Genomic DNA, 19,248 nt, shown 5'->3' with positions numbered 1-19,248 from the left:
ACCTCTGTAACCTAAAGGCCTAGAAAGCAATAGTTACTCATTAAGAACATATTTTACATGTAATCTGCAGAAGGGAAGGGTGAGGACAGCATTCGGTTAAGTTTATTCTGTGTTTACATTGTGTACTCCTGTCTGGATATTGACAATGTGACTGGGCTGTTTCCGTTTGGAGCCTGGTCCTCAGTTGCTGGCCTGATGGAAGCTGCCGGGCCTCAGGTGCCTACTTCGGGATCAGACGTTTAACTGAGATCCCGTTAGTCCGTTCAGGGAGATGTTGAAGAATCCCTGGCACAATTGGACTAAGTTAAAAGCAAAACACTGAGGACGATAGAAATCTGAGATAAAAACACAACATGCTGCAAATTCTCAGCAGGTCTGGCAGCATCTGTGAGTGAAACAGAGTTAATGTTTCGATTCCAGTGTGACTGTTTTGAAGATCTAATTTCGACTCGGAACGCTAACTCGCTTTCTCTCACCAGTGGAAATAGAGCGGGGGCGGGGTGGGGGTGTGTTGGTGTGGAGATGGTGCGTGAAGTTCTCCCGGTATTGTCGGCCAAATTTCTGCTCTCAGCAGACACCATCCATTAAAAACACGTGGACCGAGTTCCCAGCTCATTACTGTGGGGGAAAGGGATGGTCGTTCTCCCACTCCCACCTCCGTTCCCTGTTTATCAGACTAATGTGGGAGGGGATTTCACATCTGCTTCGCAGTTCCTACGATGTGAGTGAAATTGCAGATTCTTGCTTTTTGGTAATCTTTCCTGCCTGGCTGAATTATTGTGCAGCCCTTTCCCCATCTCCACTTTCCGAATCTAGGCTCATTTGATCCAAGCTGGCACATAGTGTCTATTTGATCAGAGTATTATGCTGGTTCAGGGTCGGTATATCGAAAATGAACACACTTCACGAGGTAGTGATTGCGCCCTTTAAAACACAGAGTTCCCTCAATGTTCATTGTCCCTCTTCAGTGACTGTTAAATGTTTTCTGACACCATTCACAAAGCAGTGTTTCCACCTTGTAATACCAAGTCTAGGGGAACCATTCCCGCCCCTATCCCTAACCATGTAACCATCTCCGTTATAAGGACACGGACTATAGCCCCGCTCGGGCTACAGGTTTTAAAGCTCCACTGGGTAGGCAGAGAAGTGAGGTAACATGATCCTGGAAATGACAGCCGATTCAAAAGAGTGGAGATTAGAACCAAGTTGTTCTCATCTCAACTTCCCTTTTACAGAACTGACCGACAATACTGGGTTGTATGAGGCGGGGGCAGGAGCAATTCTGACAGATTGAAATAAACACATTTCATCACATTCCCAAATCATGGTTGCAATCGGAATTTTGAAAACAATCCGATTTGATTACTTCCTGTTTGAATATATATTTCAGATCTAAGCCATGGAGATTCTGTCACTTAGATACTGTCCTCAAATATTAAGACATAAGAAGAAGCAGCTGCTTTAAGTTTCACCTACGACATTATATGGAAGGGGTTTTTTTTTGTTGCACTGGCTTATCCAGATCGGGCTATATTCGCAGAGGCGGTCTCGCTCCTGTCTGCAGGCAATCAGTGAGACAGACAACAGCAAGGGTACGATTCAGGCAGTCACCCCTCTCTCTCTGAGGGGAGAAATTGGAGTCCAAGAAGCAGAGCTGACAGTCGGAGTTTATGAGGAAAAGGAACTCTACTCCCGTACTTTATGCTGTGCCTGAGAACCCCTGTCTGTTCGTGTTTGTATAAAATCTCGGCCAGTTGCAGCCACAATGTTCAGCGGCGCTGTCAGCCGCTCAAACACAAACCGAGAGGAAACCACCGTTAAGCTATAATCACTCCACATCCGATAGCTTTCTCCACCTCTATAGTCAGATCAGCATTGCGGGTAAGCTCCAAGGTATTTGCTGAGGAGACGTAGGCCGAGACATTGAGATAATTCTCAAGATTTCCCAAACCGGCTCTTTGTTGATTTGAACAAGGACAAAGGCAGAAATACAACTCTTTGATAAACAAACCTGACAATCTTTGTTCTCCGTGCGCTTGGAATCAGACTAACTCCGCTGTTAAAAGCACCAAAGAAGACTGTGCGCAAAAAACTGGCGGAGGTAGTTTTTAAGGGGTCTTGACTTTTATCTGACGTTGTGCCTCACTGCACAGTAATAGACCGGCACACCCTCCACACTCAGGCTACTTATATTGAGGTAGCCATTGTTCTGAGGCTGGTCAGCAGCCAACAGATATTGTCCTGATATTTCGTCTTCTTTGAATGCTGCCACTATGGTAATTATCCAGCTTGGAAGTTGTGCCTGTTTCTGTCGATACTATTGCATGTTATTTATAATCTGGCCTGTATATTCGCAATCCAACTGCACCGAAGCTCTTCTAACACTGTTAACGCCTCCAGTGACTGAGTTACTGGATCTGCAAATAGTCAGCCTGTAAATGTAGAGGAACAAAAGTGCAGGAAGTTAAACAGGATCGATCTAAACCTGTGTCTATCTGTATGAGCGTTTGTAAATTCCCATTCACCAGGCTTGCATCAATCCGCTAAACTGTCTTGATGAACCTAATTCTATACCTACTGCTCAACAGCGCCGCTAGTATTATCAGACACATGTCTGACTGAATCTCTCTCAGTGAATGTGAAAGGAATGAGCCAGCGATTGAGAAGGAGCGAGGGAACCCGGGCTCTGTTCAACTCATTGTTCCACCCACACACTGCAGGGGGCCAGGCCCATTGTGACCTCACTCAGGAAATCATTACAATTGGTTTTGGTCTTCATCTCACGTGACTTTCTAAAGAACATGCTTGGGCTTGGCGCCCTCTGCTGGTGGATTCTTTTCAATCCGGTTTAGAATGGGGGCATTAAGTGGGTTTAATGTTGTCAGACATGTGAATATACGAGTTAAACTGGGGTTGTTCTTATTATATATTCCTGTTGAATTCTCGACCTGAAGGCAGGTCCGATCCACTGCACCACCACGGGTAGAACAAGGAGGCAGGCCCCAAATCCACCCCAGGAATTGAACACCGTTCTGGCCTTCAAACCTACTGAGCCAGCCGTCCGCCCTCCTTCCAAGGAGTCCGAGGCAGGGAAGCTACCCACTGCCCACAAGAACACCTCCCCTTAGATCAAAGGGAGTAAAGGAGAGACTGAACTGAGGTGCTCAATTTTTGTGAGTTTGTTAGTGTAGATTGCGCATAACTGTTTCCAATTGCAGACCATTGGATAACACGGGTTATCCTATTTGGAAGGGAAAAGTAGCTCGGAAAGATTCGATTAATTTGTTACACTGCGATTTGTTAAACTCTGGAAGGTGGGGGTCAAAAGGATGGTTGGAGAAGATTCAACAGTAACTTTAAGAAGGAAATTGTATGCAACTAGAAAGGGAAAATGCCGGGCTATGTGGAAAATGTGGGTGTTGAAAGCCGAACCGGATAATTCTTTCAAAGCCTCTCCGGCGTCACAGACCGAGTGACCTCATTCGGTGCTCTAAGATTCCATGTTTCTAGTGCCTCCCTGTCCCCCACACTTTTTTCTCACTCATTTGAACAGTGAGCAGGTGGAGGATGGTCACAGGCTTTTGGGGATTCAATCGTCGCTACTTCCGCTTCATCAGTTCCGGGTGCAGCTGACAGTCACCGCACACTGCACCCAATGTTCAGTCTGCGGTATCCCCTCCCACAGCTCCAGCTTGCTGCTCTCGCTGTGACCCTATTGTGCTCTTGGAGAGATTGCTGCCGCTGGTCAATTCCTGTCATTGATTGGATTAGCAGTGCAGTGGGGCGAGGATCTGTATTTCTGCTCCGACAGAGGGTGTCTCGCACTGCAGAGTTACAGACTCAGGAAGTATCATGGGGAAGCGTCTCACCCCGCTCCTCATCATTATCTCATTTCTCAGTCAGTATTTCCTCCCCAGTAAAACTCCATTCCCCTCCTGGCTGCTGTAACCCAGATATTATTGTTGGTAAAATAATAGTGATGGCGGTTATGGTGGTTATGTAGAACAACACGAGGCTGATGCTGATTGTCATTTTATTATAATTCATGTTAGAATGGGGCCACCAAGACAAGGTGAACAACTGATCCTGAATTAACGGTTGAGGAGGAAAGTAATGTCACATTAGCCTACCCTTGAAAACCAGTGATTGTAACCCTTACAAAAAAAGAATTACCTGGAAAAACTCAGCAGGTCTGGCAGCATCGGCGGAGAAGAATAAAGTTGACGTTTCGAGTCCTCATGACCCTTCAACAGAACTGAGTAAAATTAGGAGAGGGGTGAAATATAAGCTGGTTTAAGTTGGGGTGGGGGAGTGGGGGAAGAGAAGTTGGGGGGGACGGGGTGGCTGTAGGGACAAGCAAGCAGTGATAGGAGCAGATAATCAAAAGATGTCACAGACAAAAGAACAAAGAGGTGTTGAAGGTGGTGTTATTATCTAAGAGAATGTGCTAATTAAGAATGGATGGCAGGACACACAAGGTACAGCTCTAGTGGGGGTGGGGTGAAATAAGACTAACAGGGCATAAAAGGTATAAATTTAAAAATGATGGAAATAGGTGGGAAAAGAAAAATCTATATAAATTATTGGAAAAAACAAAAGGGAGGAGGAAGAAACGGAAACGGGGTGGGGATGGGGGAGGGAGTTCAAGATCTAAAGTTGTTGAATTCAATATTCAGTCCAGAAGGCTGTAAAGTGCCTAGTCGGAAGATGAGGTGCTGTTCCTCCAGTTTGCGTTGAGCTTCACTGGAACAATGCAGCAAGCCAAGGACAGACATGTGGGCAAGAGAGCATGGTGGAGTGTTAAAATGGCAAGCGACAGGGAGGTTTGAATCATTCTTGCGGACAGACCGCAGGTGTTCTGCAAAGCGGTCGCCCAGTCTGTGCTTGGTCTCTTCAATGTAGAGGAGACCGCATTGGGAGCAACGAATGCAGTAGACTAAGTTGGGGGAAATGCAAATGAAATGCTGCTTCACTTGAAAGGAGTGTTTGGGCCCTTGGACGGTGCGGAGAGAGGAAGTGAAGGGGCAGGTGTTGCATCTTTTGCGTATGCATGGGGAGGTGCCGTAGGTGGGGGTTGAGGAGTAGGGGGTGACGGAGGAGTGGACCAGGGTGTCCCAGAGGGAACGATCCCTACGGAATGCCGCCTGGGGATTCCGTAAAAAAACAGTCACTGGCAGTTCCAGTAATTCAGTGTCCACGGTGAGAGTCACGGGGAGATTCGTAAAATTACAACAAAACACAGCGCTCAATAACAGGAGCGGGTCAGGTCCACTTGCACATTCATATTCGTTTGTGATTGCACATTGCACCTATAATCGATTCACCAACTGATCTGTGATGTCGTAACTCCTCTTTTTCGCTTTCAACTCCTTTCCCTACCTATTTGTTCATGACCACCCTTGTCTTTACTCATTTTTGAAAATTGTGCACATTTCCTTTTTCCAGTCTCTAATTTAAACGTTTAAAGCTTTTTCTGCTACCTTGCACATTAACTCAGGTGCTCATGTATTCAGGTTTGCTTTCAATCCACACCATTTATGAAGGTTTCGCTCAATATTGGAAAATGTACTAACTCTGACACTCATGTTACGAGTCTGCTGGCCCGCAATATGGAATCAGGATGAAACTACCGCAGTTCTTTGCTGTTTTCGTTCTGACCCGCCTTGCCTGTCGGGTTTTGTTCATGAGTTGTTACCGCTTTTCCCTGTTTGGTATTGGTTAGATCAGAAGTCCAGTAGGGAAGCGATCGCTAGTTCTATCCTGACAGAGCATTTCAACGCACATCCGAGTTACAGAGTCAGGGAACATCATGTTGAATGTATCTAAGATCACTCCTCGTTATTATCTCACTTCTCAGTAAGTATATGCTCCCCATTAAACATCCATTCTCCCCCTGGCTGCCATGTGCCCAACATAATTAATAGAAAAATTCTTGTAATGATGACGTGACGATAACTAAGAGTCTCGGGCACCATAGGCCGAGAGCTCTAAGATTCAGTGGTTCTCGTCTCTTCCTGTCTCTCCCACTCTAATTATTCTCAGTCACTTGAACAGTGAACAGGTGCAGGATGGTCACAGGCATCTGGAGGTTGAACCGTCGCTATTTCCGCTCCATCAGTTCCAGGTGCAGCTGAGAGTCACCGCACACTTCACTCAATATTGAATCTGCGCTTTCCCCGCCCACAGCTTCCGTTTGTTGCTCTCGCTCTGACCCGGTTGTGTTACTGGAGAAATTGCTGCCGCTGGTCCATTCCTGTCATTGGTTGGATCAGCAGTGCAATGGGACGGGGACCTGTGTTTCTGCTCCGACAGAGGATTTCTCGCATTGCAGAGTTACAGACTCAGGAAGGCTCATGGGGAACCGTCTCGCTCCGCTCCTCATCATTATGTCACTTAAGTGTTTCCTTCCCAGTAAAACTCCATTCTCCTCCTGACTGCTGTAACCCAGGTATTATTGTTGGCAAAATAATAGTGATGGTGTTGATGATTATGTTGATCAATATGAGGTTGATACTGATTCTTGTTTTTACGCTTTTTTATGTTAGAATGGAGCTACCAAAGACACAATAGAACAGCCGGTTGGTGAAATTAAGGTTGAAGAGGAAAGTAATGTCACATTAACCTGCACCTTGAAAAGAAGCGTTGTAAACCCTTACGTATACTGGTACAGTCAGCGCTCCGGGAATCCTCCAATGCACATGTTTCACCTTATTGGCCAGAATATGCAAAGAAGCACCAACCTCAATGATCGGTTTTCTTCTACGTTTGATAAAAATAACAAGATTACCCAGCTAACCATCAGTAACACGCTCATCCCAGACAGCCTCACGTACTTCTGTGCCATGGACCCCAAGTGTGACAACACTGCCTGCGGTAGCCCCGCCCATAGCTTTCATTTGCTGCTCTCATTCTGACCCGACTTGCCTGCCCAGCATTATTGGAAAGGTTGTTGCCGCTTTTTAATGAACATCATGTGGAACTATCTCAGACCACTCATTATTATAACACTCTCAATAAGTATACACTTCCCTGTGGCTGCCGAATCCAATCATTATTGATGATGTAATGATAAATATTGTCGTTGTCTATGTCGGAATGGGGCCATCAAAATTTATCGGAGCAGTCGGTACCTGAAATGACCGTTGAAGAGGAAAGGAATATCACCATAAACTGCACTTTGGAAATAAGCGATCCCAGCCCTTGTGTGTCCCGGTACAGTCAGCAGCCCGGGCAGCCTCCACATTATGTGTTTTATATCAATGAAGGATAGGAAAACGGAACTCCGATTTTAAAGAGCGATTCTCTTCTACGTATTTTAAAGCTGACAAAATTACTGAGTTAACGATTAGGAAATCCTCATATTCGATACTTCCGTGTATTTCTGTGCCACGAAGGCCAAATTGCTGCAGAGATATAGCGGATCCCATGCAAAAACCTACACCAGCAAGTGTCACTAGAGGGCGCTCCCACACTAATAAAACACAAGCAATAATTCCGTCTCCACTGTGAGAGTCACAGGGACCTTTCAAAACTGCAATACAACACAACAATCTGCAAGAACAGGTGAGGTCTTGCAGCATCATACTAGCGAGTCGCATTTATTATACAAAATAAATTTCAGAAATGCACCATGTCGAATCTTAAGTGACCTTCTACCCTTTTATATATTTCCCCGCCTGTTCCCTCTCATCGCCTGATTCCATTTCTTAATGTTTAACCTTCCACCTTCCAGTCTTTTATTTTAATGATATGAAACATTTGTTTCTGTTCGGCGTGTTAATCCAGAACTGCTCAAACTGAGCTTCCTATAAACAGGAACTGTTAAATCAGGTAAGTGACTAAACACGGAATCACCCAGTGGCAACTGGACACTTCTCAGAATACCCACCAGAGGGCGCCAGATCACGACATTTCTAACTGTATAGATGGTGAAAGGAGCAAAAGACAAATTGAAAACGCTTGCATTTTATTTCTTTTTCTGCTCTACTGCTTTTCTTCAGTTGAGCTAAAGTTGTAAAAACAGTTTTTCATGTCCTGATGTTGAGTCCTTGCTAATGAAAACCCGCCATATGCCTCACTCTGGAGGCTTTGAACCCGCTGTTCCTGGTCAATTTAAACCGGTGAGTAGTAAATTGCTATAAAAAAAAACAATGCACCTCATTTCAAATGTTACCTCATCGCAAACTCAAAACCTGTAGGTTATGGATGTTTAAATTATTCATTACAAACACAAAAAGAAAATGACAGAATTCAGCAGAAACATTAAACATTAAACCTCTGCTTTAAATGCAATCTGCTGAAGAGGACAGTGCTGGTAACACGGTCTAAGTTGTGAGAGGGAGAGGAAGTGACTGAGGCGCCGAGAGGCCGATGCCCATCGACATATAAGTCGTCAGGCTGATCGCCTTTATAAAAAAAAGTTTGCCTAATCTATCTGCATGTCCACATATACATTATAATTTAATATCAGGAAGATATTAAAATGTCCTAAAGTAAACAGCACAAGGCTAATATGAAAGCATTGTTTGTCAGGCGAGGCTCCGGCATTAGCCCTATCGCCTCTAAATCTGAAACTTCAGGGTTCCAGTCCTTTTCAGAGGCTTGAGTCCAGGATCAATACTGATACCCCAATGCAGTCCTCAGGGAATGATGCACCGTCAGAAGGACCGGATTTCGGGTGAGACGGCAAATCGAGAGAACCTTCTGCCGTCTCAGGTGGACGTGATAGATCACATGACTTTGGGTTATCACAAAAGGCGATATATAAATACTCAATGTTTTCCCCAAAATATCTGCATTAATATATTTAATCATATGTGCATGACGAGTTAAAGTATAGGCTAGAATTAAAACTACGAGATATCGAAGATTCAAGAATCAGTTCAAACTCAGCCCCAATCAAAATGTTATCATGTTTGCTTGACACACGGTTATGTTGGGTGTCGCTCTGACAGTTTTTGCACCAGTTCAACCCAGTTCTGTGTCTCTGTGGGTCTCAGTGCGCAGTAATACACCGCGGAGTCTCTCAGCTCTGTTTTAGACAGTATCAGCGGGACGGTGCGATTCACATAATCAAGCTCCGCTGAAAAACGGTTTCCCGCAACTCTTTCTGTGTTCCCACTGTATCTGCTTCTCCACAGCAGATACTCCATTGATCCGCTGGGATACTGACGGTACCAGAACAGAGAGGGATCGCTGGTGCTTTTAGCTGTATAATTATAGAACAACTGAACATCGTCTCCTTCATTCACTGTGACTGCAAACGGTGTCTGTGAAACGGAGTCTCCTCCACAATGTACTGTAAGAGCCCAGAGACATAAAATTACACAATGTCACTTCACTGTCATTCCCCCAGAAACGGTACAACACCCCCAGCAGTTACCCGAGAAATAAGTCAGGACAGTTAATCATAACTATAATTCCTGCAGCTCAGGGGCTGTATCGGGAAGATCGACTGAGTAAAACATCCTTTAATGCACATTCAGCACCTTCTAAGATCAACTTCTCCCTTTCATTTGCTGTGTTCTGAAATGAAAACTGAAAACGGTCTGTGGATTTGGAAGTCTCGGGTTTGTCAAAGTCCCCCGCTAGCTCCAGAGGGTACTGGAGTCCCAGTCCAACTCTTCTGCTCTCATTCCCTCGGGGAAGTTCGCCTACCTCCGTGTTTGACAAGGTGGATCCGGATGATTTTTCTCATTCGGGATCAGTTCATTTCTCCCCATGTGTTGAGCGAATTGTCCGATTAAATGAAGTGCCTGACAAAGATGCGAAACACAGAGTTGGGCGACTTGTGAACTTACCGGTTAACAGAGCTGCAGCTGTGAGGAATAAATACAAAGTAACAGGAGACATGTTTGCAGAGAGCTCGCGGCGGATTTGAGCAGAACGGGTTGAAGCTGAAATTGTTTTAGTCAAGAATTGGGAGGAGACCTCAGAGTCTCTGCTGATTGGTTCATTGCTAACCGCGTCATCAGGTGACAGCCAATCAGTTTAAAAGTCCTTTATCCTTCAATTCAACCAATCAGCTCACATCCCCTTTGATCTCCAATTCATGTTATCGGCGCGAGGAACATGGGGACATCGGAGCAGGAGCAGACCATTCAGGCCATCGAGCCTGCTCTGCCATTCAATATGATCATGGTTGATCATCTACTTCAATGCCTTTTGCCCACACTATCCCCACATCCATTTATGTCATTGGTAATTATAAATCTGCCAATCTCTATAAGTGAATTTGCTCACCTCGTCACAGCTAATTTGCAGGGGTTAAGCAGAATGTTAGCCCTTTAACAGGTTCAATCTGTAAGGCAGAAATAGAGAAGAAAAACTGCTAATGTTGTTCTAGTATCAGAGCTGGAACCCCCAATTAAAGGTGCTGCTCTCTGAGTATGAGAACTCCCCGCAGCCGATACGGGCGTCTAGTGGAATTTGAATACGAACAATGCGGTAAATAATACGCCACATTTCACATGAATTATATAATGGAGGGTAGGGGATTGCTGTTTAATGGATTTGAGTAGAATGAGAGTGTGCTGACAGCTCACGGCTCAGTGATCTTGGGGTGAGTTGATGAGTAGAAATATTTACAGCATTTTATTTTAAAAATAACCCTGTTCACAGTAACTTACCATTTAACCATCAGAACCATTGGTTTCCACTGGAAATTTATGCCTGCATTTAAAATTATGTGATTAAAGGAACTCGTCAAGCCTCCTTCGACAGCACCTTCCAAACCCTCAATCGCTTCCGCCTAGGACAGCAGGCGCATGAGAACACCACAAACTGCAAGTTCCCCTTTAAGCCCTACACACCATCCTGATTTTGCCGTTCCTTTAGTGTCGCTGTGTCAAAATCCTGGAACCCATTTTACGAATTTTCTCTTGAGGATGCCGTGTAAGGAACAGAAAATTAGAGTAGTACGGAAGGGGAAGTTAAAGAAAGTGAGAAATGACGAGTGCCAAATGCAAAGAGAGAAAGACAGAAAGAAAGAGATTCCGAAATAAGCCAAAATTCATTTTCTTTTTAACTCACTCATTATTCCATCGCGCCTATTTATATAGGTGAATTATTTGAAACACATCTCTCAATAAAAGGCCGCTGGAAACAGCCCAATTGATGAACTTATGCTTTACCGATGTTCCGGACAGTGTAACGTTCCCTGTGTCACCGCCAGTGGGCGCCGTTGCCACATGTTCCTCGCTGTTCCGAACTGGAAATGATGGAAACAAGCCTTGTGGCACCAGCGCCCGCAGGCTCAGTTCACTAAACTCGTTCTGATCCGCCTTACCTGCCCGACATTACTGCAGAAATTTCTGCCGATGTTGCCTGTTCGGAATTGGTTGCAGCAGCAGTGCAGTCGGGTGGGGATCTTTATTTCCGCTCCTGTAGAAGATTTCCCGACTTGAATAGTTACAGATTGGCAGAGAATGAAGCAGAACCATAGGAAACCGATCCTCAACATTATACCATTCTCAATTGGCATTTCCTTCCCAATTAAAAAAAAAAGCTGTTTACATCACATTACTGCAAACGAATAAAATGATATGGCTGCACCTACCGAACACCAGCCACAATATAACCAGGTGACAATGCGACATGAGCCTCATTATATCCTCAGTAACAATCTCTTCGAATAGCAGCTATATTTACTGTTGCAATCTGTTAAATTAAGAAACTGCTGTACAGAGACCGATAACGGAAGGGGAGTAGGGGGGCGGGGGCCGGAGTAAGTACATCGTGTAATTCTTTTCCAATAAGAAGTAGCTAATGAGTTAACTGGGTATTCGCATTTTGACACGAGTGCTGACTGGCCATATATAGTTTCTCTACTTCCTCCTACACCGCCTAGTCGCATCATTCAGAATGCCACTCAGTAGGTGGAAGGAGGAGCTGGCAGTGTTTGGGGGCTGGGGGGAACTATTCTGGACGGGGTTTGTGTTTCGCAATTCGCCCCTCCCTCCCCTCCTCAGACCTCATGATCAGCAAAGGAAAGAATGGGGCTATTTAAAGAACAATTGTACATTCTTCGTGTTGCAATAGGAAAATAGTGAACGAAAGAAACTCGGAGAGGGAATAACAGGACTGAAATAGACGGAAGAGGCACAAATACTGAAGGGAAGGGTGAATGGTAGACACTGAGGAAGAAATCACACGATGATTGTCACAAGGGGCCATCAGCTTTTCCTAGTGTTGTTCTAGCCGTTGTCCAGGTATGGGCGATGATGGCAAGACCGGCATTTATTGCCATCCCTAGCTTCACATAAGAACGTTATGATGAGCCTTCTCCTCCAACCGCCAGAGTGTGTGTGGAGAAGGTACTCCTGCCGTGCAATTCTGGAGGCAGTTTCAGGATTTTGGCCGAGTGACAACAAAAGGAACAGCTGTTTATGCCGGAGTGAGAATTGGCTGTTGTTTGTAGGATTAAGAGATAAAGAGGTCATTCGGCTAAGCGTGCATGTGCTTGAAGTCTGCAGGAGTTATCCCATAAATCCAAGTCTATTTTCTTTTTCCGTACACCTGCATGTTTTCATTTTGAAACATTTACCCAATTACTTAATATTGTATCTGCTTCCACCACTCTTTCAGGCAGGGCTTTCAAGATCACAATAACTCGCCTTGAAACAAATCATAAATCCCCACATCCACTCCTCGTCCCCGCCCGCCCCGGGCGAATTATTGCTAATTATCTTTAATCGATACCATATGATTGTCTACCCTCCTGCCAGAAGAAACGATTTATCCTCATGTACTTAATAAGAAAAATCTCATAAATTTGGTCACCTCAATTAAAATTCCCCGTAGGTTCTCTGTTCCAAGGAAACAAATAGTTTCTCGATTCACTCGAGCTAACTGATATCCGTAATCCTCGACACCATTGTGTTAGAACATGAAAAATGTGTTTTTTCCATCATTTTCTCAATGGCAATTTTTATTTTTGAAGAGTCGCTACGTGGCAGATGCCTTTGCTTATCTCTCCAGCATTTTTTTTTATCGTATCACGATATTTTTGTACGCAGCAGAGCGGTTTTGAAACACAAAAAATCCGCAGAAATAGATGGCACTGTCTATAGGCTCCGCTGCAGAAATTGACAAAGGAAAAACTTGATGTTGGCGGAAATGACGAGCATCGAATTTTCCATTCGCAAACTCGGCATCTGTGCGCCGGGTGTTGTCACGGTACATTAGAAACTGGGGTGCCTGGCTCGGGTACAGCCGGTACCAGTAGCAACCCGGATCATCAGAACGGGAGTTGTAATTACAGTTCAATTGCGGATTATCTCCCTCATGTACCTTCGACTCATGTTGAATCTGCGTTACCGAATTCCCTTGGATTTTACCTGTAAAGTAATATCGAAAATATCAGTTAACACACTTGCTGATTAGGAGTATCCCAGCCCACGGAGGGAACCTCAATTGCAGTCTAACTATTATAAGGGCCGGAAAATTCACACTAGAGAAAGGAAGACGTTTTAAGATTTACAGATTACAGGGGGAAGAATGATAATTCACATCAACACGGGGCTCACATGTTCCAGTATACCTATTACAAAGGTGAACAGCTGAACAGACGTCACCTCTAAAGTGCTGGCAAGATATTCCGGACTCGAATGTCAAAGTCTTGACGAGCACGTGACCAAGTCGAGGTTTGTTACCTTGGCACACGATCGCCCCAATGATATCCCGAAAGTTGCTCAGTTACAAACAGCAGAAATGACCAGGGGATAGACGTATGCAAGAAACAAACGCAGTTAGCCCCAGACCGGTTGGGATAGCAAAGATCACATGAGTGCGTGTTCACGTCATTCTAGTGGAGTACTAGATGCCACAAAACCCACAATGTAAACAGGCACACAATCCAGAGAATTGTAAATAAATGTTTAGTGTCGTACTGCAATAACTGAGGCAGACCTTGTGTAATATAATTGAAAGCAATGTTTCAGATATTTTAAACAGAAACATATTCTAGGTAAGTACTAACTCAGTGCATTGTGAGGTAAGCATGGTATACCGGAGTAAAAACTGAAAAATCATCTCGTGTAATTTAAGCGAAGACACGATTTAGTGCTGATATAACTGCACAACCAGTGATACAACCAAGTTTAGTGCTGATATAACTCCACAACCAAGTTTACAAAATTATGAGTGGCAAGGACAGAGTAGATAGTCAGAAGCTTTTTCCCAGGGTGGAAGAGTCAATTACTAGGGGACATAGATTTAAGGTGAAAGGAGAACACTATAAAGATGATGTGCGGGGCAAGTTTTTTACGCAGAGGGTAGTGAGTGTCTGGAATTCGCTGCCAGAGGAGGTGGTGGAAGCAGGTGCTATAGTGGAGTTTAAGAGGCAGCTTGACAAACGCATGGATAGGATGGGAATAGAGGATACGGACCCCGGAAGTGCAAAATGTTTTAGTTGACGGGCAATATGATCGGCGCAGGCTTGGAGGGCCGAAGGGCCTGTTCGTGTGCTGCACTTTTCTTTGTTCTTTGAAGTTTAACCACTGACCAATCCTGGCCTAACATAAAGTAATAACTTATTCAATGCAGTACTAACTGATAGAAGGTCTAGTGTAAAATAAAGATAGCAATGGTCTACCGCGGTAATAGCTGACACAGGCCTATCCTAATATTAGAAGGATACACGTCTATTTTAATGTAAGTAATGGCATTGGCTTTTGCTGTGAAAACTGAGATAGGGTCTTGCGCAATATAAGCAGCCACGTGGTTTGAAGCAAGAGCATAGAAAAAGCACTATGCATAACAGAAAGAGTCACGTGGTTTAGTGCTACCAAAGAAAGGTCATCTAATGCAATAATTGCTTAGGCATAGTCCAGCATAATATAAATGGCGACATGCTCTACTGTCGTAAAACAGAGGAAAGGCCGAATCTTTAAGAAGCTTAAACACACATTCTTATGCATTAATATCTGTGTCAGAGTTTTTTGTAATATGAACAGAGATAATATTCGTACACCAATAACTGAGATAGAATTAGTGCAACTTAAACAGTTGAACGGTGTAATGCAATATGCAGAACAGCATTTACTGCAATATAACCAGGGCTGGGAGCTTGTGTAATATGAACAAAGACAACGTCTAGAGTAGCAGTAACTGGGCAGGCCCTCAATGATTGTAAACAGTGACTTTATCCAGTCCAATAAAGATGAATACAGTGCCCAGGGTAATATACGATGTGTCATGTTCTTGCGTAATATAAACAGGAACGGGGTCTACTGGCATATAAACCGAGACATGGCCGTGCACGAGTAACTGAATCAGCCCCCAGTGTAATATAGCTGAAGCGTAATTTAATTCATTAATATATAAAATCTGGCCGACTGTAATGTCAGAAGGGATATGTTGAACGGCAATAATAAACTGACGCCGGTTCCGACCGAAAGCAAACAGACACATGGTCGAGTGGAGTAACAATTGAGAGATGGCCTGACAAATGTTATAGAGTAGAAGGAGAAGATATAGACGCGGGTGCAGAGACGCTAGATACGAGTCCAGTGCAAAATAGAATATTATGTGATCTCGTGCAGCAACAACGGAACCAGGGCCCGGTGCAATACAAAAAACAGAAGCATGGTCAAGTGCAACATGGAAATATATGTGCGCATTGCAGCATTAATTGAGGCCGAGTCTGTAGGAGATAGAACAATGGCATGGTGTTCTGGGATATTGTGTCAGAAACATGATCAAGTGTGATATGAAATCAGATAAATATCCCGGGTACTATGGAACGACAGAGAAGCTAGTGTAATGATAACTGAGATAAGGCGTGGAATAATATGCGAAGGGGCATTTCGTAGTTTACAACAAACAAAGACAGGATGCAAACTAACAGAGCTATAGCCTAGTGCAGTATTAAATAAAGCAGGACCTAGTGTGATATGAGCAGGGGACGATTCTCATGCTGCAATAAAATACCACTTAGTCCAATATAAACAGAAACATGACCTGGTTTTAAATGATCAGAGGCATGGTCTAGTGCATTAAAAACTAAGAGAGGACACCCTTTAAAAGCAGTGGCATCGTCTAATGCATTTTTAACAAAGCCTGCTGTAAAAGAAAGGAAGGCAAGATCCTACTGCCACCAGGTGGACGCTGAATGCAATGACCCCAGTTCGCCGGTGCCACAAGGTTAATAGAAAAGATAGCTCTCAGGAGGACCCTAAGATTCTGTAAAGGAATGCAGGCCGGTTAAATGTGTGGAAGTAGTATAGAAGACGGACTAAGTGTAAAATTCTGCACCTGGTGGTGATGTTGGCGCAGGGGTGGGGTGGGGGGTGGGGGGGTGGGCCGGTAGCACGGGTGGGGGGAGGATATTACTTATAGATCACGGAAAGCTAAAATGCTGGCACAGTACGCAGTTAGGAGTTCAAATGATATGTTAGCCATTTTAAAAAGCGATTAGAGTATAAGAGTTTAGAAGCCTTACAGAAATTGTATAAAGTTTTGGTGAGATTTCCTCGGGTCCTGTGTACAGTTTTGGTCTTCTAACCTAAGAAACGACGTATTTGCCTTCGAGAGGATACGACAAAGGTTGACCACATTAATTCCTCGGATGAGGTGCATGTCCCATGAGGAGAGGTTAAGTCTGTGCACACATTCCACTGAACTTTAAAAAAAAATTTTTTTTAAGGGATGTGGGCTTCCCTGGCTGGGCCAGCATTTTATGCCCACCCCTAATTGACCTTGAGAAGGGGGTGGTGAGCTGCCTTCTTGAATCACTGCAGTCCCTGTGGTGTCGGTACACCCACAGTGCAAGTACAGATGCGGCTCCAGGATTTTGACGCAGCGACAGTGAAAGAACGGTGGTAATTTTCCAAATCAGGATACTGAGTGGCTTGGAGGATTGATTCTTGGTGGTGGTATTCCCATGTTTCTGCTGCTCTTACCCTTCTTGCTAGTCGTGGTCGTGAGTTTCGAATGTGCCAGGTTGGGTTGCTGCAGTGCATCTTGTAGATGATACACACTGCTGCCAAAGTTCATCGGTGGTGGAGGGAGTGACTGTTTGTGGATGGGGTGCCAAACAAGTTGGCTGTTTGATCATGGACCATGTCAAGCTCCTTGAGTGTTGCTGGAGATGCACTCAATCAGACAAGCGGAGATTATTCCACCAACCCCGTGACTTGTTCCTTGTAGATAGTAGGCAGGCTTTAGTGAGTCAGGAGGTGAGTTATTCGTCACACGACTCCTAGCTTCTGACCTGCTCTTGTAGGCGTAGCATTCATGTGGCTAGTCCAGTTCAGTTTCTGATCAATGATAACACCCAGGATATTGATCGTGGAGGATTCAGGGATGGCAATGCCATTGGACGTCAAGGGGTGATGGTTAGATTCTCTCTTGTTGGAGATGGTCACTGCCTGGTACCTGTGTGGCGTGAATGTTACTTGCCGTTTATCAGCCCAAACCTGGTCTTGCTGCATTTGGACATGGACTGCTTCAGTACCTGAGGTATCTTTCTGTTGGTCGGGTGTCAGAATTGTTTCAAACTCATCTGTCGCTGTACAAAAACCACGGTGATATAAAACTGGCACAGGCGTTCTCTCCAGGTCAAAGGAACATGCCCTGCTTTGTCAGTGCCATCGGCTGCTCTGTCAGTGCTATCCGCTGCTCAGTGGGCCTGACTGCTGCATCTGAATTATAAGGGTATGGATTCAATTTTCACTCCAGAGAGTTCAGTCCATCATACAGGCTGATTCTTGAGTTAAACCGAGGGTCCGCGACTTTCTTAGATAAAAAAATCCTAGACCTCTATTTTGGAAAATGATAGCGGGTTTCTCCCAAGTTTCCTGGGCCTATTCTAATGTTTCAACCTACGTTACAGAAACAGCTTATCACGTTGCTTTTTTGTGGGAGCTTATTGTGTATATATTAGCTACCGCGTTTCTACTTTTCAACAACGACTGCCCTGCGAATTAGTCCATTAACTCTTTAAGGTGTGTCGGGCAGGCTGGATTTTCTCGCTGCCATTGCTCGTATATGTAACATATTGAACATTGTAATAGGGAGCAGCTGTTCCCCTTAGTTGAAGAGTCAGTTACAAGGGGACATAAGTTCAAGGTGAGGGGCAGGAGGTTTAGTGGGGTGTGAGGAAAAACTCTTTTACCCAGAGGGTGATGACGGTCTGGAATGCGCTGCCTGGGAAGGTGGTGGAGGCGGGTTGCCTCACATCTTTTAAAAAGTACCTGGGTGAGCACTTGGCACGTCATAACCTTCAAGGCTATGGGCCAAGTGCTGGTAAATGGGATTAGGTAGGTAGGTCAGGTGTTTCTCACGTGTCGGTGCAGACTCGATGGGCCGAAGGGCCTTTTCTGTACTCTGTGATTCTGTGATTCTCTGAATCTGTGTGTGAATTCCTGGAACTGTCTCAACTTCTAGAATCACTTTGATGATGTTAGTTATTTGACTGGGTCTCACGCCTGGACAATGGCGCACTGCGCCTGCAAAGCAGCCGATAGGATTTGCAACAATCCGCAAAAGGCATTTGAGCAGAGACCCGAAACAACTCTTTTTCCCTGAGCGAACAACGGAAGAGTGAGCACAGAGCAGCTTGCCCCTAATTTCAACGAGGTTCATTAACTTTCACCCGCCTTCTCCTCCATGTTTTGTTTACACACATCCTCCAAATGAAGACGTTTGACGACCCAGTGTTCTCTGGGAAAATAAAACGGAAAACTCAGAATGGCAGCTATTTTCAGTAAAAAGTAAAAAATATATAATCCACTATGTTAGTCGAAATTCTATTCTCTTGCTCTTTGTGGCCCGAAACAACCGTTCACTTCCAATGCTTGTTAAGTCAAGGGGGTTATGATCGTGTTAGCTTCAGCTATCTGGCTGGCTGGCGGACAGCAGAGAGTGTGCATAAATGGCTCTTTTTCGGATTGGCAGGATGTGACGAGAGGAGTCCCACAGGGGTCTGTATGGGGCCTCATTTTTATACGATTTACATCAATGACTTAGATGATGTGCTTGAAGGCATGCTAGCTAAATTTGAAGGTGACACTAAGATAGGTAGGAAAGTATGTTGCGATGAGGACATGAGGAAGTTACAGATGGATATAGATCGGTTGAGTGAGTGGGCATTGACCTGGCAAATGGAGTTTAATGTGAGAAAACGTGAAGTTGTTTACTTTGGCAGGGAGAACAAAAAAGCATAGTATTACTTAAATGACTGCATAATCCTGATGGGCGGAGGGATCTAGGTGTTCGAGTACATGAGTCACAAGAAGTTAGTTTGCA

At 44.6% G+C, this 19,248-nt stretch overlaps 1 protein-coding gene and 2 gene segments (V, D, J or C); 1 reads left to right on the top strand and 2 right to left on the bottom strand.

Moving 5' to 3' along the window:
* The window catches only part of LOC144697342 (uncharacterized), a 427,355-nt gene that overhangs the window by 229,167 nt on the left and 178,940 nt on the right, over positions 1 to 19,248 (bottom strand). The gene's annotated exons all lie outside the window — the stretch shown is intronic.
* On the top strand, positions 5,138 to 6,914 carry LOC144697878 (T cell receptor alpha variable 38-1-like). The segment is given in 2 exon segments: positions 5,138 to 5,155; positions 6,546 to 6,914. Coding segments are annotated over 2 exon segments (387 nt in total).
* Positions 8,931 to 9,852, bottom strand: LOC144697876 (T cell receptor alpha variable 26-2-like). The segment is given in 2 exon segments: positions 8,931 to 9,298; positions 9,801 to 9,852. Coding segments are annotated over 2 exon segments (420 nt in total).

The sequence above is a fragment of the Cetorhinus maximus genome, chromosome 23, assembly GCF_964194155.1.
Source record: "Cetorhinus maximus chromosome 23, sCetMax3.hap1.1, whole genome shotgun sequence".
In the NCBI taxonomy this organism is placed as follows: domain Eukaryota; kingdom Metazoa; phylum Chordata; class Chondrichthyes; order Lamniformes; family Cetorhinidae; genus Cetorhinus; species Cetorhinus maximus.
This window is presented reverse-complemented; position numbering and strand designations above follow the sequence as displayed.